At 37.0% G+C, this 24,694-nt stretch overlaps 1 protein-coding gene and 1 pseudogene across 1 annotated transcript; both read right to left on the bottom strand.

The window, feature by feature from the left end:
- Positions 1 to 1,597: 1,597 nt before the first annotated feature.
- Positions 1,598 to 14,222, bottom strand: LOC149218566 (UDP-glucuronic acid decarboxylase 4 pseudogene; annotated as a pseudogene).
- A 6,009-nt stretch (positions 14,223 to 20,231) lies between these two features.
- On the bottom strand, positions 20,232 to 24,232 carry LOC149218565 (cation transporter HKT1;3-like). The gene is made up of 3 exons (XM_089382416.1): positions 22,715 to 24,232; positions 22,074 to 22,358; positions 20,232 to 20,703 (listed from the first exon to the last, which is right to left on the bottom strand). The coding sequence occupies exons 1-3, from the start codon at positions 24,043 to 24,045 to the stop codon at positions 20,607 to 20,609; spliced, it is 1,713 nt and encodes a 570-aa protein (XP_089238542.1). The 5' UTR covers positions 24,046 to 24,232; the 3' UTR covers positions 20,232 to 20,606.
- Between the last annotated feature and the right edge of the window lie 462 nt (positions 24,233 to 24,694).

The following is a 24,694-nucleotide window of genomic DNA, read 5'->3' as shown; positions in this document are numbered from 1 at the left end:
TTTTTGTATATTGAATTGATTAATTTTGATGAAAATTTACATGCAAGAAGAAGGCAATATGAAGTCAATCTGAACCAAGAAGTTAATTCTGAAGAACATATTGAATTAATGAAGGGTGACATCAGAATGTCTCGGAAAAATGAAATGGTGTTGAATCTAGAGTATGGGGGTGTTGAACTAGAAATGAGATCAATAGATGATAGTAATAGAATTACTATTATACTACAGCGATTTGTTGATGGAGAAAAGGCTGAAGATGACATTTTAGATGCAAATTAATATGATGCCATAATCCTTAAGAGTGTGGAAATGAAGTTACTGGAAGAAGAAATATTCCAAGTAGCTAAAGAAGCAGCAAGAATTATGTGTTTCCAAGAAATTTGTGGAGTTACAGGTATGCTGGAATTTGAAGTAAGGAATGATGAAGTCATGAATGAGAAACCAAAAGAAGGACCTGGAATTATTGCAGAGAATAAATGGAGAAGGCATTTGTACATTTCATAAATGTATATGGAAGGTCATGGACACAAAGATTATGATGTTTGTTATCACCCCAAGAAACTCTCCTAGGTTGTATCTCAGAGATGCTTGGGAACATTACAAACTCAACAAAAAATGTTGGAAGATGGTGGATGAATGAGAGAAGTGCTGCATATTCAAGCCAGATAACCACTTCCACTATGCTTAACCCCAGACATGGGTGAACACCCCCAGACTACAAGGCTTTAGACCACCAATTACTCACAGTTTTAAGGAAAATGTGATGATGGAGAACACTGATCACACCAACAGATGCACAGGACCCTGTGATGGCCAGCTGCAACCAGTTAAAAGGTCTGTAAATATGTTTCCTAATACACAGACAGGATGATAGCTCTCTAGCATTAAAACAACAAATACCTGCATACAAATTCAATGATACAGCTAGATTCTAACACAGAGGTGGGATGACAGCCCCCCTAATGCTAAGCATCAACAACACATGAATAAATACATAACAGGCACATCCTGGAACAAAGAAGAAGAAGTGGAAAGTGAGCAATCAACAACAAAAGAAGCTTGTATTAGCTGGAAATGAAGACCAGAAGCTACAGGTGTCACAATAGTTGCAGTCTCCAAAATTTGAAGTTTACACCAAAATAACATTCATCAACTTGTTTACATCTTGCTTTTTGTTATATATAGAGTTTGTTAACAAAAAAATCTCTGCTAACCTATGCGTGGAGGGGTCATAACTGACCACCAACCGAATTTACAATCAGATATGGGCTTTGATACAATCTGATTGCTTTAATGGATCAATTTGACATGTACTGGTATTTTGTTGTCCTTGCTAAACATGTGAAGTATTATTTGCTTGAATTTCAATAACTGCTGCAGTCATTGAACTGCTCGAGGATCGTCCTTCTTGTCCTTGGTCGTGCTGTGTTGAATGCAGGTGGGTGAAGTATTAACTGCGCTGAGTATCGGATCATCTCTTCCTTCTTCACATGCACAAAACAAGCTGAAAACACTGAAAAATATATGGCAAATGAACAAGGGCCTAAGAGTGAGTATTAGCCATTGGATCTAGCAATTTGAATGGCGGATATTGGATCTAAGGGGCTATCGGGCGTAAACGAGAATAGATGAATGAGAGTCGTTGGATCACGGGCGGGCAGATCTCATGGTGATCGCAAGTGGAAGGAGCATGGAGGATAATGGCCGGGGGATAAGCGATTTTGTGGGCGGGCAATATTCCCCGCATTGCCCATGGAGTGATGGTGGTTTCCATACGAGAGCCTGCGATCCAACAAAAACGTGACATGTGGAAGGCTAAAACCGTCGCCCCCGTAGATTAACGCCGGCACAAGTCGCGCGATCGAGGGAAGCATCCACCATCGGATCTTGTGGCGGATGATCGAATGGTGAAAATTAAAACATGTGGCTTAATTGATATGATAGGTGGAAAGACGTAAAATAGGCTAGCGAAGGGTTATAACAGGTTATTGGGTTCGATAATATTTAAACCAAAATGCGTGGAAGCCCAAAAAAAAGGGTTTATGGAGGAATTTTAGCATAAAACTGAGGAATAGGGGGCCATAAGACCACAGGCGGAAAAATAAGGGAAAGGTAATTTATGGTGTGAGGTAGCATTATCGGGGATTTTATGGGGTTTATAAAAGACAAAAAGAAATAATGGAGTTAAGAGAATAAGGAGAATGAAGGGAAAGAAGGAAATGGAGGTAGCAGGGTTATAGGAGAAAAGGGAAAATGAAGGAGAAACATGAGAAGCTGCTTCCAACCTTATATAATCAAACCAGCACTGCTCAACACCTATTTTGATCCATTAGGTATCAAAGAACATAGCAGAGCTAACACTGGCTCCTTTTGGGGATGAGATCCTCTATATGAGGTCTCAAGAACCTGCAGATCACGCCTTTCTAGCTGAAAAACAAATTAGACAAAATTGTTAGTGTTCCATTGGGCATGGAGTCTACTGCATCTATACTAAAACTGATAAAAACACAATATTTACAACCTTTAAGGCCAAATACCTTAAACAACATAAACTTTCAAAAACCGCCCATTAACTGGGCCATCAAAAACTGTTTGTCCTCCAATACTTTTCAGTATGAAGGTGTTGTTCCCTTGAATCTGTGAAATGATGAAGGGCCCTGTCCAGAAAGCATAAAATTTCCCATGATTGCCTTTCTTTTCTTGTAATGCATCCCACTTCAAAATCAAGTCACCAACCTGAAAATTATCTGTTTTTGCCTTCTTCTCAAAGTTTTCCTTAACCCTTTTTTGATGTGTTGTAGCCTTTTCAACCAGTTGTTCTCTAATCTGATGTAACTCTGCCAAATCAATGATCCTCTTTGCCATATCTTCTTCCTCATCCTGCTCTTCTTGAAGGAATTTTGCCACAGGAAGAGTTAGTTGAATTGGAAATACAGCCTCAATGCCATATACCAGCTTGAAAGGAGAATTCCCTGTGGATTTTTTAATGGTCGCTCTGTCAGCCCACAGTGCATACTTGAGCTTGGAATCCCAATTCTTTTTATTGTCCTCTAACAACTTTTTAATTATCCTGATCAGACTTTTATTAGAGAATTATGCCAGACCATTTCGTTAAGGATAATATGAGGTGGAATGAACAAGTTTAATACCCATAGAATCACACATTTCCACTAGCTCTTTTGCCCTGAAGGCTGCTGCATTATCTGTTATTAATTTATGTGGACAACCAAATCAGCTGAAGATATTTTCTATCGAAAACTTCATGACCACATTATGATCAGCCTTCCTAGTGGGGACTGCTTCAATCCACTTAGTAAAACAGTCATTGGCTACTAATATCCACCTGTGCTGGCCACTGGAATGTGGATTGATTTCTCCAATGAAATCAAAACGCCACTGCTAAAAAGATCCTTTTGCAATTATTGGTTTCAAGGGCAGGGACTTCAACTGTTGTTTTCCTCCAAATCTTTGGCACCTGTCACAAGATTTAACAAAAGAAAATATATCAGAGAATAAAGTGGGCCAATAGTACCCATCTCTGAGAATTTTATGGGCTGTGGTTTTCCAATAATGGTGCCCTCCACACATGCTGGAATGAAATTGCTACATGAATTTAATTGACTTTTTTTTGTCCAGACACCTTAAAAGTATTCTAGATGGATCCCTCTAGTAGAGCAGATCTTCATTGATGCAATATTTTGCCGCCCTAAGCTTTGTAGTCCTGGCTTGACTTTTAGTAAATTCTAAAGGGATTTCTAGCTTCAGCAAAAAATTAATTATTGCAGAATACCAACCACATGAAGTTAGATTCTTGGCCACTGACTATTATTTCTCTGGTTTAGTTGCTTCCTCTTTTTCTGCCTGATCATTTTCTGCAATTGTGCACAAGAAAATAATATCTAAAGACCTGCAATTTTCCTCAACCAATAACTTGGCAAGACCCTGACCTCTGACCAGCTTAGTGGGCTTCAGTTCTATATTAAATTCTATCATTTTTGCAATCCATTTTTCCCTTCTTCCATCAGGATCAGGTTGTGTTAAGACATCTTTTATTGCAGTAGAGGGTACATATGCAATTATTTTTGAATGCAAGATATAAACTTTGAAGGCTTTCAAGGATTTAATAAGAGCATATGCCTGTTTTTCAATAATATCATACCTCAACTCAGCATCCCTCAAGTTCTTGCTGAAAAATTCCACTAGAAGCTCTGAACCTCCTTCATCTGCTTGCAATAGAACAACTGCAATGGTGTCTTCAGAGGAAAATAAGAAAATATGGAACTCCTTCCTGTAATCTAGACTTATTAATGTGGGAGCTTCCATAATTGCTTTCTTGATAGACTCAAATGATTTTCTTGCTGCATCAGTCCACTTAACCTCTGATCCTTTCTTCAACATGGAGGTCACATGCTTAACCAATTCTGCAAAATTTGGAATAAACCTCCTGACAAAATTAATTTTTCCCAAAAAAGACTGAATATCCTTCTTTGATCTAGGGATAAACAAAGTCTGAATTGCTTTGACTCTTTCTGGGTCAATCTGAAGACCTGCAAAAGACACAATATGTCCTAGTAGCTTGCCTTCATTTAAAGCAAACTAAGATTTTTAGGATTGACTGAAATTCCAAACTTGTTGCACTTCAGAAACACATTTTTCAAATGTTGCAAATGATTTTGATGGCTGCTACAGTAAAATATTATATCATCAAGGTAGATAAGCACAAATTTGTCCTTATCTCCCACAAATGCTATATCCATGGCTCTTTGAAAGGTGGATCCAACATTCATCAACCCAAAAGGCATTTTGGCATACATGAAAGTGCCCCAAGGAGTGGTGAATGCAGTCTTTTCTTGATGATCTAGGTGCACAACAATCTGATTAAAGCCTGAAAATCCATCCAAGAAAGACATTACTTTGGCTCCTGAAACCTTTTGCAACAAGTGCTTCATCTTCGGTAAAGGATAGTTATCTTTCTTGGAGCATTTGTTCAAATTTCTGAAATCAACACACAGTCTGATTTCTCCACTCTTCTTCATCACCACCACCAAATTGGCTACCCATTTTGAATACCTGAGAGAGACAATGATCTTGGTAGTCAGCAATTTTTTAATTTCCTTTTCAATTAGTGGAAGAAGCATAGGATTCATTGGTCTTAGATTCTGTTTGAAAGGAATAGTGTCTTTCTCCAGAGGGATTTTGTGCTGAATTATGCTTTTATTATATGTTTTTAGATCACTATACTCCCAGGCAAACACATCAGCAAACTGGCTCATTAAATTGTAGTATTCAACACTTTGATCAGCTGACAAATGAGTGGACAAATTTACATATCTAGGCTGACCTGGACTTCCTATATCCTGCTTACAGACTGTAGATTGGTCTTCTTTTTGGGAAACTTTGTAAAGCGCATCATTCTGGTCAAACTGTCTTTCAAGAGGAATTAGACCTTTAAGAATATGGTTACTAGGAAGCTGGACAATGTTGTTTTTACCAATTTTATTTCTAAGTTGGGATTGGGGGTTTTCTTGCAAGGCTTCATTTTCTTGGTCAATCTGCATTTCGGAACATTCATCAATAACTTGTAGAAACCTATTTATCTCATCATCATCTTCAAAAACTTTCCAATGGTGGACATTATCAAGTAAGGAAGGTCTGTATTTCATTTGCACTTCATAAACTAGTCTGGGAGGCATTGGAGGGATAAATAGATTAGCAGACACAGTAAGGGAATCAGCAAGCTAATTTTGGGCTCTAGGAATGTATGAAATACAGAAATAATCAAAAGAATCTTTGATTCTCCATACCTCATCTCTGTATGCCTTTAGCCTTGGGTGCTCTGCTTGAAATGATTTATTTACTTGCTGAATGATTAAATCAGCATCTCCAAACACCTTTAGATCCCTGATTCCTCTGTCTTTTGCTGCATTAAGGCCCAACAACAGTGCTTCATATTCTGCTATATTGTTTGTCACTTGAAAAACTAGCTTAAAAGACAGCTGAATGCTTTCTTGTTGTGGAGATATCAGCACCACTCCTGCTCTTGCACTCTCTCTAGAACATGCTCCATCAAAAAACATATCCCAAACCTGACTTCCTTGCTCTTATTTGGCCTGAATTGTTGGTTTCTTGAGCTGCATTGAGGTCTTCTGAGATTCTTATATTTGGAGAATACATGCTCCAAAATTAGTGTCCACTTCATAAATGGGATGATTAGTAAGATTCCTCTCATCACTAATGATGTATGCCAGCTGTGATTCTCTATACAATCTCCTTCTTTCTCCTCCAAAAGCTGGGACAATGGCATAAGATAGATCATCTTGTAATGTCCCACCTAGTCTCTTAATCCATCCTCTAGATAGCAGCATGCCAAACTTAGGAGGGACATTTGCTACCACAGTATCCATAACCATACCCTTCATGGGCAGCTGAGTTAAGGTAATGGCCAGATCTTTAATCAATCAAAGACATTTCACCTTCCTTGAATAAAAAGAAAATAAATCATGATAGGGTCTAGTGATATCAAGGCCTAACTCTTCCATGACAGCTTTAGGCATCAAATTGTGGCTGGCCCCTATGTCTAGCAGGAAATTGTGGAGGATTTTGTCATGAATGGTCAATGAGACATAAAAAGATGGAGAATTATTATCAGCAGATTCAATCATGGGGCTAAGCACAATGGCAGCCTTGTCATCTTGCAAATTAACAGAGTCAGTGGAGGTTTGTTTGGTTTCTAGCTCAAGGGCTTCCAGGATAGGCTTCCTAAATACTTCACTCTTCACCAACTCAACCAGAGGCACAGATATTTTCAATTTCTGAACTTCTGACTCAAAGCTAAAAGAAGAAGATGATTTACCAGAACTTTTTACCTCTTGAACTAGAGCTTTTAGGATGACTAGATCAGCTACTGGTCTTCTCTGCTTGATATTCTGTGGCTCTGTTTGGACAGCAACTCTTTGTGCAGGATTCTCTTTGACATTATTTGCATTCAACCTCAGATTACATCTCTGCTACTACTCAGTTTGTAGAACAACTCCTTTGTCCCACTCTTGACTGTCTTGTTGCTGCAGCAAAGACTCTTCATAAGCAGCCAAAGTAAAAAATGCAACGCCACCTTTATCTTCCATGCAGTGAATTTCATCCTCATTCTCTTCAAATTGCTCCTCCTCCATGACTACATTTTGGAAAGGAGCTTTAACTTTCTGATCTTCTTTTGATTCTTCACCCCTTTGCATAATTTGTAACTACTCATTTTCTCTTTTGAATGGATTGGGATTTCTTGGAGCAAATGTGTTTTGCTGCCTTGTTTTTGTTGAATTCTGCTCAACCTTTAGCTTAGAAATTTCAACAGCCAATGACTCTATCATCTTAGTCATTTTGTCTAACTTAGGCTCTGAAGATGATGCAGAAGAAGTAGAAGCATGATTTCTCTGTCTTCACCTATTAGCTTGACTATTTAGTTTCTCTGCAGCCATGATATTGGACTCTACTTCTAGGGCTGCATCCTGCATGTCTGCCAACGTAGCACATCTCCTTTCTCTCAACAACAAGCAGAAATCAGAGTCAAAAGAATTGGCATAAGTGATTTTGGCAGAGGTGGGAGTAGGTTTTACCTCAGCTGGTATCTTACTATATATTTGATTGAATCTTTTATTAAAATCAGGCAAAGATTCATCATTTTCCCTCTTCAGATTACCAAACTCAATATGATAATACAGCAAGTCTTTTTTATCTCCCCATTGCTTCAAAAATGCATCATCTAATGCTTCAATATCTATTATAGATCTCTGAGGTAATTCTCTGAACCATCTCCTAGCCTCTCCATCAAGGCTCTGAACAAAAACTCTCATCCACACATCATTTTCACTTATATATAAATTATCAGCATAACTGTAAAAAGCTTCATGGTGTTCTTCTACTGTTACTCTCTTTGTGCCAATGAATTTAGCCATATATTTTTTATATTCTCCCATAGGCATAGGATTTAAAGGAATAGGCAAGACTAAAGGTCCATATATAGCAGCAACAATTCTTTTTATCTTCGTAGGTGCTTGCTGTCCTGGCATGATTGGAATATGTGGAAGAATAGTGACAGATTGAATAACAGGAAATAATGTGATGGATGGCAGAGACAAAGGGATGTTTTGGACTGAATGGGAAGTTTTCTTGGACAGAGATTCAAAGGGGAACTAACTGACAAAGGGGCTACATTAATCTCTGAAGGAATTTCCTTAATAATAGTGTTGTGCTCTAAATCTTCAAACTGTAAATTTTTAGCAATACCTTTATCTTTCAGAGATGAATAAGATTTCTTAGGCTTACCTGATCCCGATGCCTCTTTCTGTGAAGATATCTTTGATTTGACAGTCCTCTCATGGTCAGGCAATGATTTAGCTGGAGATTTCTAAGGATTTCTTCTAGTGTGTCTCACAAACTCAGCCAGAACTTCAATGTGGGGACGCCAAAGGATGGTCTTCCTCCAATGGAGTCGCCATATAGATGATTACAACCAAAAACTATGTTCAAGCCTTGTCTATCATCAAAGATTGAAACTGTGTCGTTCTCCCAGGGAAGCTGACCTTCAATTATCCTCTCCCCAACAACGGTGCCAATTAATGTTATCACCCCAAGAAACTCTCCTAGGTTGTATCTCAGAGATGCTCAGGAACATTACAAACTCAACAAAAAATGTTGGAAGATGGTGGATGAATGAGAGAAGTGCTACATATTAAAGCCAGATAACCACTTCTACTATGCTTAACCCCAGACATGGTGAACACCCCCAGACTACAAGGCTTTAGACCACCAATTACTCATAGTTTTAATGAAAATGTGATGATGGAGAACATTGATCACACTAGCAGATGCACAGGACCCTGTGATGGCTAGCTGCAACCAGTTAAAAGGTCTGTAAATCTGTTTCCTAATACACAAACAGGATGACAGCTCTCTGGCATTAAAACAATAGATACCTGCATACAAATTCAATGATACAGCTAGATTCTAACACAGAGGTGGGATGACAGCCCCTCTAATGCTAAGCATCAATAGCACATGAATAAATACATAACAGGCACAGCCTGGAACAAAGAATAAGAAGTGGAAAGTGAGCAATCAACAACAAAAGAAGCTTGTATTAGCTAGAAATGAAGACCAAAAGCTGCAGGTGTCACAATAGTTGCAGTCTCTAGAAGTTGAAATTTACACCAAAATAACATTCATCAACCTGTTTACATCTTGCTTTTTGGTATATATAGAATTTGTTCACAAAAAAATCTCTGCTAACCTATGTGTGGAGGGGTCATAACTGACCACCAACCGCATTTACAATAAGATATGGGCTTTGATACAATTTGATTGCTTTAATGGATCAATTTGACATTTACTGGTACTTTGTTGTCCTTGCTGAATAGGTGAAGTATTATTTGCATGAATTTCAATAAATGCTGCAGTGATTGAAGTGCTCGAGGATTGTCCTTCTCGTCCTTGGCCGTGCTATGTTGAATGCAGGTGGGTGAAGTATTAACTGTGTTGAGTATCGGATCATCTCTTCCTTCTTCGCATGCACAAAACATGCCAAAAACACTAAAAAATACATGGCAAATGAACAATGGCCTGAGAGTGAGTATTAGTCGTCGGATCTGGCAATTTGGACAGCGAAGATTGGATCTAAGGGGCTATCGGGCGTAAAAAAGAATGGATGAACGAGAGCCGTTGGATCGCGGGCGAGCAGATCTGATGGTGATTGCAAGTGGAAGGAGTGCGGAGGATAATGGTTGGGGGATAAGTGGTTTCACGGGCAAGTGGTATTCCCCGCACCGCCCATGGAGCGATGGTGGTTTTTGTATGAGGGTCTGTGATCCAACAAAAATGCGACATGTGGCGGGCTAAAACCGCCGCCCCCGCAGATTAACGTGTGTGCAAGTCGCATGATCGTGGGAAGCGTCCACTGTCCGATCTTGTGGCGGATGGTCAGACGGTGAAAAATTAAAACATGTGGTTTAATTGATATGATAGGTGAAAATATGTAAAATAGGCTAGTGAAGGGTTATAACAGGTTATCGGGTTTGATAGTATTTAAACCAAAATGTGCGGAAGCTCGAAAAAAAGGGTTTATGGAGGAATTTTAGCGTAAAACAGAGGAATGGGGGCCCATAAGAGCGCAAGTAGAAAAATAAGGGAAAGGAAAGCTATGGTGTGAGGTAGCATTATTGGGGGTTTTATAGTGTTTATAAAAGACAAAAAAAAATAATGGAGTTAAGGGAACAAGGAGAATGAAAGGAAAGAAGGAAATGGAGGTAGCGGGGTTATAGGAGAAAAGGGAAAATGAAGGAGAAAGCATGAAAAACTGTTTCCAGCCTTATATAACTAAACCAGCACTGCTCAACACCTATTTTGATCCATCAAGTATCAAAGAACATAGTAGAGCTAACAATGTTCTTATTCAAAAACATAATCAGTTGAAGGGGAATAGTATTGAACATATGAGAAGTGAAGTGAACAAAGAATTGGATGAGTTGTGGAAACTCATACAACAACATTCCAATAAAACAAATACAAGGCAAAAGAAGAAAGGAAGATTGGCTAGAATGAATGGTACAGGTGAAGGGAATGGAAAATTGTGAATTAGAGTGAGCAAAACAACAGCAAAATATGTGAAAAGGACAGCGTTAGACAGTGAGAGCATAGAAAATGGGGCATGACAGCATAAAGGATGGAGAATTGAGGGACAAACAACAACAGTAGTAACCAAGGACAGACTACCAAACCAAGTATGGGATCCAGAAGGACACAAATCAGAAGTGCATGATCAGGAGAACATGATTAATTTAACTTTGGGAGTCTGATGCAGGAGCATCAAGGCCTAGCTAGCAATGTGATGGAGTGGTCACATATTGTGGAAAATACATGTTTGGAGGGAGACTTGGTTATTAAATTATTATTAATTTCAAGTAAATGTAAGTAGTTAAGAGTGGCCCAATTCTGAACAAAATTGGAAATAATTGGCAAGTGATCCTCCCTACATGGAGATCAAGCCAATTAGCTATATTGATTAGTTAGAGTAGGATAGGATTTCTAGGAATAGAGTGAATTAATTCATTTGTGGAAGGAAACTATTAGGTATGACATATATGTAATTTCCTTATTTTCTAAAGGAGGGATGCGAGAGGAGATAGAAGGAGAGAGAGCGAGGATGGACAGTTAATGTGAGGACTACATTCCTTGAGACAAAGGTATTTAATGTTTAATTAGGTCGAGGGCCGAGACTCTATATTTATTTATTGTGAATAAAGAACCTGTGTTGTGGGTATGACTGTATAAACAACCCATGAAGGCTTTGAATACTTATTTCCTTTGCATTCGCATGAAATTGGTGTGGTTCTGTGATTTCCAAATGTTATAATCGAAATACAATATAAAAGATCGATCGGAGAAGTTAAACCTATCGTTTTGTTTCCACAAGCGGAAAACCAAAAATACAGTGTTGGACGCAAACACACTTAGAATTAGAAGATGGACTTGAAAAAGCTATGAATGGGAGTTTTTAAGGTCATCGGGTACATGAAACCAATTCGCATCGCGTAGTTGGATTGGCGTAGATAAAAATCAGACTTGAATTGAAAAAGAAGGAGTTACAGCTCACAGGTGAGTACTGCACCTGGTGACTACGCTCAAACAAAGAGAACTCTCTCTGTACACTCTACATCCATCAAATGAGCAATTACATCATTAAGTACATTACTAGAGATCAAGAAGTTGCAACCAAACTCCTAAAATCTAGGAACAAATCCTAAACTAAGGAGATATGTTACAACTTGTGTAGCCATTTCTCCATTAATAAAAAATAATATTAATTATTTTCAACTCCCCACCTTAATGGAGAAAGGATTATCCTGAACTCCTAACATCCCTCTAAACAATTCAAACTTTACATGACCAAGAGGCTTAGTAAACATATCAGCCATGTTATCACAAGTTTTACAATATTCAACACATATCTCTTTTGACTGTAGTTTCTCTCGATGAAGCAGAGCTACAGTGCTCTGCTTTTTGCTGCTCCATGCTATGACCTCGGATCCAATGCTAAATGCGTAACCTATGATAGGTCTTCAATCATCCAAGTTACCTGCCCAATCGGAATCTGAAAAACCTGCTAGAATAACATCAGAAGTGTCAATGTACAAAATGCCATAATTACTAGTACCTCTAAGATACCTCAACACACTTTTTGCTGTGATCCAATGACTTTTGAGTGGTTTTGACATGAACTGGCTCAACACACTAACAAAGTATGCCAAATCTGGTCTAGCTGTAGTCAGATATATCAAACTACCAACTAGTTGTCTGTACATGGTTGCATCCACCTCTTTAGTACCGTCGTCACTGCTCAACTTTAAGTTCTGCTGTAATGGTGTTGCTGCTGATCTGCACTGCTCTATTCTAAACCTTTCCAGCAAGCTTCTGGCATACTTCCCTTGAGTAATAAAGATTTTTCCAGAGTCTTTCCATCTCATACACTTGTGACATCTGATTTCTTTGATCAGATTGTTAGCATTCCCTGTTACAATCATATCATCTACATACAAAGAAATCAAAATAATTTGCCTTTGTTTATTAAACTTGGTATACAAATTTGGATCATTCAAGCTCCTATGAAAGCCATTCTGTACAAAAAATGAGCCAATTTTCTCATACCATGACCTGGGTGCCTATTTTAAACCATAAAGTACCTTTTTCAATTTACACACAAGATGTTCCTACCCCTTTTTCACAAAACCTTCAGGTTGTACTAAATAAATTTCTTTCTTCAATTCATCATTCAGAAATGCAGACTTAACATCTAGCTGGTGTAGCTGCCATTTGTGTTTTGTTGCTAAGGAAATTAGCATTCTAATGGTGTTTCATTTGGCTACAGGATCAAAGGTGTCATCGAAATCTATTCCCTCTTTCTGTGAGTAACCCTTTGCTACCAGTCTAGCTTTAAGTTTCTCTATACTCCCATCTGCGTTTATTTTTGGTTTATACATCCATTTTCATCCTATGGGGGTTTTACCTTCAGGCAATTCAACCAAATCCCAAGTATGGTTTCTATTTATTGATTCTATTTCTTCATACATTGTAGCCCTCCATGCATCAGATTTACTTGCTTCCTCATAATTTACAGGTTCTACAATGTTTAAAAACTTTGACATTAATGCATAGTCTTTCAATTTAGAAGGTAATCGAGTATTCCTACTTGATCTCCTTGGTAGGGGACTTACCTCAAATCTTTCTATTTTAGCCTTTTCTGGGCTTGCATTATTGATTACATTTCCTGTTACTTCTTCTTCTTGTTTCTGCTCCTACTCTTCATCTTCCTCATTGTTTTCTTCCATTAGCAATGGAATGTGCCAATCAGTGTTAGAGTCACCAACATGTTCTCCCTCCATAACCAGATCAGAAACGAACTGGAAACTCCGTGTCTGTTTCCCATTTCTATAGACTGTCAAAGGCTCCTTGCGCAAAGCCTGAGCAACAAAATTACTTGCAACCTGACCATCATCACGGCACATTCGCGGACTGTATGTATTGAAAATTCGGGCAATTTGAACCTCAACATTTGCCCCAACACGCTTGGCAAGTATGGATATGTTCAAGATTCCCACATCATTAGTTTTAATAGTCTTCACAGGATTGTGTTTGTAATGCACAGGGGAAGCAGGGCAAGCCAAATGGTAGATCTGATCAAGCTCCAAAAATAAGGGTTCCACAACATCATGCCTTATCCGTTCAAACCTCAGATTGCCAAAATGATGCAAAACATTCTCCTTCCTTCCTGTGAAGAAATTGTGGACAACAATAACACTGTCACCTCTTGCCATGAGCCTGTCAAGTAGATGACTGCCAACAAAGCCAGCTCCACCCATCATGACAACTCGCAGGGACTTTCTCTTCAAACCTAGGGGCACTTTAGTCCCCGAATTCACCATCGAACCCGAATGATACTGAGCAAATCGAGAAACAGGAATCTCATAAACAACCCGATGAGGTTTTTCGGGCACAAACCTTCCATTTTCATTAACATTAGAAGCCAAAAAACTAGAATAAAGGATAAAGAAATTCGATGCGATGGCGATTGCTATCAAAATAAACAGCAGCCACTGCTCCCTGAGCAAATAATCTACTGGCCTGATAATAGACCATGTTTTTTCTGGCTTAAGAGAGTACTCATCACTATTATTCATATTGAACTGATAAAATTTCTGATCCTCTGATGAATAAGTCTTCAATGAGCACCACCGGGCAAATCCGATCTGCTACCACCGAATAGATCAGGAACTCCAATGTGCCACCACCAGGCAAATATAATATGCTACCACCGAACAGATCAGGAACTCCAATGCGCCACCACCGGGCAAGTCCGATCTACTGCCACCAAACAGATCTGGAACTCCAATGCGCCACCACCAGGCAAATCCGATTTGCTACCACCGAACAGATCAGGAACTCCAATGCGCCACCACCGGGAAAATTCGATCTGCTACCACCGAACAGATCAGGAACTCCAATGCGCCACCACCGGGCAGGTCCGATCTGTTGCCACCGAGTAGATCAGAAACTTCAAAGTGCCACCACTGGGCAAGGCTGGTCTGCTAAAAATTGCAGATTTTCCAAAGAGAAAGAGGCTGGCACTTCTCGATAGCGAAATACTAGCACCGGAAACAAAATCGATACATATTACGAAATCGGCGCGACTAAGGCTTGATTTTCCGCGCCAATAGGACTTTCTGGTGCGATGGCGCACTTATCACCCTCAAAACCGCGCCAAGTGGTGCGTCTGTTCCTTAATAAACCATGCCAGCTGCTGCTTCTGCTCAAAAATGGCGCGACTGTTCGCGAAGATTCCGCGCCAACCCTTTCTTGCGCTCAGAGATGATCAGTCATCTGAGACCTATGCTTCAGGTGTTACTGCAGTCCACCTGATTCTACAAATGCTTCTATTTACTCCACCGCCACTACAGTTCTGTAATCAATGATGCATTCTAAAAAAAAAAATTAAGGTTGTCCCTACCCTGTGCTCTGATACCAAGATAAAAATCAGACCTGAATTGAAAAAGAAGGAGTTATAGCTCACAGGTGAGTACTGCACCTGGAGACTGCACTCAAACAAAGAGAACTCTCTCCGTACACTCTACATCCATCAAATGAGCAATTACATCATTAAGTACATTACTAGAGATCAGGAAGTTGCAACCAAATTCCTAAACTCTAGGAACAAATCCTAAACTAAGGAGATACGTTACAACTTGTGTAACCATTTCTCCATTAATACAAAATAATATTAATTATTTTCAACTGCGTGTAGAAAAGTTTGTCTGCAGACCTTTGCAATTTGCGCTCACCGACACCTCGCATCAGCGCAGCGGAAGTGGGAGTAGTGAGGTGTGAATTTGGACATTGTGATCGCTGATAGCGATCAATGATATCGCGTTGGAGTTTTGCAAGGGAATGTTGCAAGTGCCGAAAGTGTAGTAATGGTGCTATCGATCTCCGATATTGCGATCTAATCTGAGTCGTCCGATTGGCCAAATCCATATCTGCGGCTATAATATAAAGTGTTGCTTTCAAAAGGGAAAAGGTATGTTTGATTTTGTATTTTGATATATCGGTCCCGATATTGTGTCTAAGACTTTTCAAAGGCTTTGGAATCCCAAAGGGAAAAGTCATAGTTTATAAAGGAAAAGGGGTGTTCGGCGGGGTGATTGAATGGATCATTTTTTGATCGACTTGGAAGTTTTAAGGCTGGATGCCTGTAAAACGCTTTTGATGCATATATGTGGCACAAAACTTTAAAGGGTCGTTAATAAGGGAAAGTTAAGTCTCGATAAGTTATATTGATTCTGCAGCCTTGGGGTTGCGTCACATAAACTGAAGCGTTTTTCTATCATCAAAAGAGCCAGCCCAATCACTATCTGTATAACCAACTAACCCAAAATTATTTGATGAAGTATACCAAATTCCATAATTTCTTGTTCCACAAAAATACCTCAAAATTCTTTTTGCTGCTCCAAAATGAATCTTACTTGAACTTTGCATGAATCTAGAAATCAAGCCTACTGCATGCATAATATCGGGCCTAGTGGTAGTAAGATACAAAAGGCTTCCTACCATACTCCTATAGAATTGAGCATCTACCTTTTCAGCTGCATCTTCTATAGAAAATTTTTCATTTGTGTTCGTGGGTGTGCTCATGGGTTTACAATTTCCCGTTTTCCATTTTTTAAGAAGATTTGAAACATATTTTTCTTGTGAAATAAAAATTCCATCATTCATCTGTGTCACTTCTATTCCAAGAAAATAATGGAGCAAACCCAAACCAATCATTTCAAATTCAATGATCATAGCCTCCCTGAACTCTTCCATTAAAAAATCACTTGAAGATGTGTATATCAAATCATCTACATATAAGCACACAATTATTATAGCATTACCATTTGACTTGATATATAATGTGTGTTCATTTTTCACTTCTATTAAACCCATTTTTCAAAAAATAAGTGTCAATTCTACTGTACCATGTTCTTGGAGCTTGTTTAAGCCCATAAAGAGCCTTTTTCAATTTGTAGACTTTATGTTCATTTCCTACTTCTTCATATCCTTGGGGTTGGTGAACATATAGATCTTTTTTCAACTCACTCTTTAGAAAGGTTGATTTAACATCAAATTGATAAACTAACCATTTATATTGTGTTTCCAATGCCAAAATAGTTTTGAGTGTATCAAATCTTACAACAGGAGTATATGTTTCATTGTAGTCAATGTCTGGTTGTTGGGCATATCCCTTTCCTACTAACCTTGCTTTGTGCCTTTTTATTGATCCATCAGCTGCATACTTGGTTTCATACAACCATTTCACCCCATGACTTCTTTTTCAGTAGGAGGATCCACAAGCACCCATGTTTCATTCTTTTTAATCATTTCCATCTCTTCACCCATTGTTTTGCACCAAACTAACTTTTTTACTGCATCTTCAAAACATCTTGGCTCTACTTCAATCTAAGACATTAAAGCAAAATTAGTATAACCATAAATTTCATTTAAAAATTTTATCTTTTTCAAAGGACTTGGACATGAAACAAGACTTGAAGTAGCAGAAGATGATGGAGTGGATGTGGGCTCTAAAGTATTTTGATTACTGGATGGATTTGCAGAAACAAAAGATTCATGTTCTTGTACAACAATGCTTGGAGTTTGTTGTTGCACATTGTGATTCCACTCCCATTCTTCTTTCTCATCAAATAACACATCACGACTAATCATTAATTTTTTAGTTTCTGGATTGTACAATCTATAACCTTTGGTTTCTCACAATATCCAATAAAATTTCATTTCACACTTTTATCATCAAGCTTTCTTCTCTTTTCAGTAGGAACATGAACATAGGCAATGCATCCAAAGACTCTTAAATGAGAAATGTTTGGTTTACTTCCACACCATGCTTCATAAGGGGTAATATTTTTCATACTTATTGTTGGGAATCTATTAAGAAAATAAACAGATGTAGCTACAGCTTTAGCCCAAAAAATGTTTGGAAGGTTTTTGCCTTCCGTCATGCTCCTATCCATCTCAGCAATTGTTCTATTCTTATGTTCAACAATGCCATTCTGTTGGGGATTATAAGTAGCTGTCAATTGCCTTTGAATGCCATTCATTTTACAATAAGAATCAAACTTATTAGAAGTGAATTCTCCCCTTCTATCTATGCGTAATGTTTTTAGACAATAACCACTTTTCTTTTCCACAAGAGCTTTAAATTGTTGAAATATGACAAATGCATGAGATTTTTCTTTAATGAAATATAAATATGTTCTTCTACCAAAATCATCCATAAAAATAATGAAACACTTATTTTTATTGAGAGACAAGGTTTGCATAAGACCACATATATCTACATGCACTAGTCCCAATGGTTTACTTTCTCTCCATGATTTTCCTAGTGGAAATGAATCTCTACGTTGCTTACCTAGAATACACCCTTCATAGACTTTATCAGTAGAACCAATAAGTGGTAACTCTTTGACCATTTTCTTGTTATATAAGAATTTCAAGTCTTTCATATTCAAATGCTCATACCTTATGTGCCATAGCGAGGAACTATCATCATAAGCAACATTTAATGTTTTATTTGCTTCCTAAGGGAGACTGAGAGCAAAAATTCTATTTTGTAGCATATTAGTCTTAGCAATAGTTTTATTGTGATCATTTGTATCATAGATTATGCATTGATTGTCCTTGAAAGCAATTAAATATCCCCTTTCAAGGAGCCACCCCACACTCAACAAATGATGTGCTAGACCAGGAACATATAAAACATCATTAATGTTCTTTGGTTTTCCTTGTTTTGTCTTCACAGTGATTGTTCCCTTACCTTTAGCTTCAACTAGCTTGTAATCCCCCAATAGTACATCAGATTTTGTATATTCATCTATCTCTACAAAGCCATCTTTGTTTCTTGTCATGTGATTGATGCAACCACTATCCATAAGCCACACCTCTTTGGAAACATTATTAGTTGAATTAGAAGCCAAGAATAAAGTGCCAACCTATTTCTTGTTCTTCATAAAAATTAGCTCGTTGTTTTTGTTTTTTTCCAACAATTTCATTCATAATGGCCAAATATTTTACAATAAAAACACTAAACTTGGGATTTATTAAATTTTTTACCTCCATCACTGTCATGAATACCTCTTCCTTTGTTGTATGCAGAAAAAAATCGTCCTCGACCTATGCCTCCTCTGTATGTTTTTTCTCTTCCTCTTCCTCTTCCAAAAGTGTTCTCGCTTTTCTTATGGGAGGAACCCCTTTTGTCTTTAAAAATATTTCCTCTTGCTTGAAAATCTTTCTTAATAGATATTTCAGAAGATCTATTGATTCTTTGCTCATGAGATTGAACAGACCCCATTAGCTCATTCACAAACAACTGAGTTAGATCCTTAGACTCCTCAATAACAACAACAACCCCATCAAATTTTGCAGACAAACTTTCTAAAATCTTCTCAACAATTTTTTGATGTTTTAAATCTTCTCCATAAGACCTAATTTCATTCACTATACCCATAAATCTAGTGAGAAAATCTTGAATAGATTCAGAGTCTTACATGCAGAAAGTTTCAAATTCTATCCTTAAGGACTACAACTTAACAATTTCTACCTTATCAGTTCGTTGATATGCTTGGTGCAAAGCATCCCATGCCTCCTTGGATTTTGTTACTCCAACTAGTCTTGGAAAAATAGAATCATGCACTACTTGCTGGATTAGGAAGAGAGCCTTTGAATCTTTCTTACGATTTTCTTTTAGCTGGTTTCTTTGGTCTTGAGTCTAGTGGGCAAGTGTTTGAACATTTGGTTCTGTATATCCATTCTCTACGAAATCCCACAATTCTTGTGAGAGAAACAATGTTTTCATCTTAATGCTCCAAAAACCAAAGTTATAACCTTTAAACGGTGGTATTTGTGGCTAAGAAATATTCATATTGTTGGCTATTGCTGCTAATTGCACTCCCACCAATAACTTGAATTTACACAGGCTTCACAAAATTATGAAAACTCTTGCAAATGGCTTTCACAAACTTTTGAAACCTCTTGCCAACAACGCACACTTTACATATAAATCAACTCTCTTGATACCACGTTAAATCTAGCAAGAGCATACACATGAAAACACAAACAAAACTAATGAACAAAAATAAGAGAAGTTTGATTATCAATCCATGCGCTGAACTCTCATTGGAGTCTCATATTTATATAGGAGCAATGAATACATTATTATATAGCTGACATATTTCTGATTTGATTATCCATTAACTGACTAATCTATTGTCCCTAATAATTTGTTGAATGATAAGTGTCTACATCTATTAATTTGCTGTCCTAATTCTGATAACTCAAAACACAATAATTTGTGAGCAATTACATAACTCAGTTTAAGCATTATCCTCAACATTATAATTATGGTTATGAAAATAAGATAAAAATTCTCAATTACATTTATTAATATGATTATGATTGTGTCAGCGAACTAACACAACTACATCAAAAATATCAATATAATTGATATGATCGAAAATTTCATATGTATCTACCATATATAAATATATAACCATAAAAATAATAATACCAAAAAAATAATTACAATAAAAATATTATTATTATCATCTAATAATAATAATTATTACTAATGTGATTGCTTTACCTAATCACGTTCATTTATTAAGAAGAAAAATTAGTCTTATTTATGAAAATGAACTCAGGTCTCCTCAATCACACGTATGTGATTGTGGGTTAGCTAATCCATTACATCATTTACGAGCGAGAAAAACGAATGCTCGCTTAATAAGGTCTTGTATCCGTCTGTTCATGAAGGGATCGTAAACGTGGTCCGTAAACCGCAAAGCACATGGGTGAATGGCTATTTTGATGATTTTCAGCTGCTTCTGTATATAACTGCAGATTTTGGCCTTGGTATTTGAGAAAATATAGCTGTTTCGTTTGATTCCTTTAAGCCGACCGATAAACATGACCAAAATGATTACCATCTTCCCTTTAGAGCTCCATTTCCCAGAGAAACTCTAAGACACCTGCTCGCAATGCCCTTCGGAATTTATAGTAAGCTTTCTGAACAGGCTGCAGCTATACCCCATTGACATTCCGACATTCCCATACGCGCTGCAACAAGCAGAATGGCTCAGTGTTCATAAACTATCATCATCAGTGTTTTTCTTAGAGAGAAGCTATCGAACTTCGTATTTGCTATGTAAGTTCATTGAAAATCGATTAAAAACAAGAAACAACACTAATTTCAAACAAACTCAAGTTTAATATACAAACTAAGAACGCTGACCCTGTATGTTTAAAATTCAGTATTATTGTCGATGGAATCTAGTTCCAGAGATATAGCATACTTTTGATTGTTTTTAGTTGTATGGGCTCAATTTCTAGAAACACATTGTTAACTAGGCTGTTTTTATGATTTAATGTTTAAGAAACTATGTGATTTAAAGTTTAAATTCTCTTCAATCAATGAAAAGAACAAAATTCAATATTATTACTTATTGGAACTTTGTCTTCAAACTTTTCAATATTTTGATTGCAGATTAAAAGGAAATTGATTAATTTAAATACAATTTGCAATTATATACCCATGAAGTTTCAATCTATTAAAACTTATTTGATCAGGGATTAGAAAACTTGAAGTTTAATGAATTACATATATAACATATATTTATATCTTTTGAGTTTGTTAAACAAGAAAATTAATATTGTAAAAATTATTTTGAAATTCGAAAAATGTTTTTGTTTCAGTAATTTTATTAATAAAGACTATTTTTTTATAAATTAAAAATAAATTAATATATTTGTTTTATCTAATAATTTTATATATTATTTTTAAATAAATTATACAAAATATTAAAAAAAATAAACTATTTTAAATAATTAATTAAACTAATATATTAAAAAAATTCAAAATATTCTCAAACCTATAATCAAAATTCACTGAACTTTATATATTCTCAAAATACAGAATATTTTAAAATGTAAACTATTTCAAATGATTAACTAAACTAATATATAAAAGAAATTAAAAAATTTCTCAAACCTATAATCAAAATTCACTTAACTTTATATATCTTCAAAATATTCCGAAATGTAAAATCAAAATTCACTAAAATTTATATAATAACTTCCCTCTCTATTCAACCATTACAACAAAACATTTACCTCACAACTTCGAAGACAATATTCCCAAATCTAAAATGAAAATTCACTTAGTTTTAGATAATAATTTCCCTCTCTATTCAACTATTAAAACAAAAGATTTACCTCACAACTTCGAAGACAATATTCGCAGATCTAAAATAAAAATTCACTAACTTTATATAATAGCTTCCTCACTATTCAACTATTAAGACAAAACATTTACCTCACAACTTCGAAGACAATATTCTCAAAGACAATATTCCCAGATCTAAAGTAAGAATTCACTAACTTTATATAATAGCTTCATCTCTATTCAACCATTAAAACAAAACGTTTACCTCACAACTTCGAAGATAATATTCTCAATATTATAATTGAGGGGATCCTGAGAAATACTTTCTCTTTCGGTAATGCAAATCACAATGACAGCTATGATCAAATAGCAAGAGTGTTGAAACAAAAGCTTTTCAAGCTGGACACCTATGCTCCTCTTATTTGCATGGCATCCATGGACCTGTTTGCAGCGATGCTCCGCTCCTCTCTTCTTTGACACTGAACTGTTAACCTCCATTACATCTTCCTCCCGTTCGGCCATATAGTACACTGGATAAGATGGCAAGTACCTGACAGAAAATAAGCTAAATCACTGAATCTTCAGGTTAACCTGAGTAATAGTGATCACATTTTAATGATGTGAGTAAAAGTAGCATTTCTGTAGATAGCCAAATATTAGGAAGATGAAGAGCCTGAGGTAGATTTAATAGATTCATTGAAGGCCAAGCTATGTGTTCAAGAGAATCCATATTAACATAAATTTATGAACAATTGTGTTTTATAGAATCCACCCCTTCTTAAATTTATTATAAGTGGTAAGAAATAGAAACGATTCTAAACAATTACAGAACCCATGGATCCCTGAATTGTGTATTAAGTTAAATTTACAAAAATATGGAAGAAAATTGCTTCTGAGATAACTCACATCATGACGATATATAGGAAGATAACTGCAAGTGATAGGAGTTGAGGATCGACAACTGCTTCACCTGCAGTCCTAATAGCCACAGACTGAAACCCTGCAACAACCAACTTTTCCCATGTGTTCAGTCCCTCCAACACTTCAGAATGCCACTGCAACGCACAGAACAGAAGTATCTGAGCAGTTAAGAATCCCACAACAGTGATGACGAGCCAAACAGAGAGGCTGGTAGGAAACAAGTGACCATACAGCTGCTTCATGGATCCATCTCTCAGGATATATTCGTACAACCTCCTGTTTGGTCCATCTAATCTGCTCAACCGCCAGAGAGTCCATATAATGGCTCTTAAACATGGAGCATACATTGTATTTCCCAATAGCACTTGCAATGCAACTGTGATAAGAAAGATGGTATCCTTTCTAAAGGGCAGAAAATTATCGTCCAAAGGAATGAATCCGGCATTGGCAAATGATGACACAGTTGTAAACACACAGAATGTAGACATTCTGATACCTCTGGTGTCTAGGATGTGCTGTTTAGCAGGAGAAAAAAAGAAGCAGAGCATTAAAACTAAAATACCAACTAACTGAACTACCAGAAAGTATACCAGTGTAATATAGCTAAGAACAAGGACAGCTCGGTTCTTTAGATCCTCTTCAACAATATTCTCAGAATTATACATCTCTTTGTTTGTTGCTTCCGTTTCCTTATATTTATGATGATTGCAAGCTTGCTCGATTTGATCACATTTTGTAGTTGTTTCTGTTGCATCATCCACATCTGTAATCAATTGATCAGAACCCTCTATCTGAGAAAACTTATTGGAAGAATTCAGATTTTCATCTCCAAAGATATCCATCCTCACCTCCCTCGGTTGTGGTTCAAATTCAGGTATGTGTTTCTTATGAGTGGTTAAAAGTCTTTTGAGATGTAGACAAAGTGTGGAAGTGAAGATTTCTCCTCCCACTAGCATCAATATTGTAAGAATACCAAGCTGAAACTCAGAGAGTTCTTGCATTCTTACAGATCCCAAGCTTGTGACTGTTGCTGCTGATACAGAAGTATAGAAAGCATCCAACTGGTTCAGATATTGTTGGCTTCTAGTTTGGGACAATTTTAGCAAAAAAAAGCCCAATATAGAACTTCCAACAAAGTAAAAGACATGAAGCCAATATGGATCTAACAAAGCTTCAAGATCCCAATCTGAAGCAACTCCCATTAATTTAGACAGGCAATGGCCGTTTCTACCTCTTCCCCTTTCCTGCATAAAAAAACCTACCAGGGAATGCCCGTTTATGCGTTCTCGCAGTTTCTCCATATTGAAACTCGCCATTGTTACTTTGCAGACAAGATCCTCATACTCTAATAACACAATTCGGCTGCGTAATTGAGACGAAGCCGAAGTAACGGAGGAACGAGACGCTCAGGTGAATGAGATTGGGCTTTGTTGCAGTTTTATTATAGAACACGCCGGGGAACATTGGGCTGGCCCGCCAGAGGGAGATTAAGCTAAGCAAAGAAGCCTTAAAAGTCTTATATCGAATTTTTTCTTTTTTTGATTGTACGCACTTCATTTCTTTTATTGATTAGGTTAGGTTGCCACACTGCTGCAAGTGGCCCAATAATGGAGGAAAGTTCATGACTCAAAACGCATATTCTGTGGCGACAATTCAATATCTTTAAAAATATTATTATGCGGATCGAATGACGACCAGTGGTCATCTTCAAATCGGGCCATGCTCATATTTTAAGTGGAGTGGAGATTTATTTCCCTGACACATTCGAGAATATAGGAGATCGATTCTTTTTTGGTAGGAGCAGAGGTCATTTCCAAAACGGTAGCATGCCTTTTTTTTTTAAGAGATTACGATTTATTTACCTAACGCCATTCAAGCATGAATGAGGATTTTTTCTTTTTGAGATTACGATTTTTTTACCTTCCGTTCAACCATGAATGACCACCGATGAATGTAATAAAACAA

This window comes from Pinus tabuliformis, chromosome Q (genome assembly GCF_031772625.1).
Source record: "Pinus tabuliformis cultivar Carrire ecotype Pingquan chromosome Q, CPIR1, whole genome shotgun sequence".
NCBI lineage: Eukaryota > Viridiplantae > Streptophyta > Pinopsida > Pinales > Pinaceae > Pinus > Pinus tabuliformis.
Note: the sequence above shows the minus strand (reverse complement) of the source record. Positions and strands in the feature narration are given on the sequence as shown.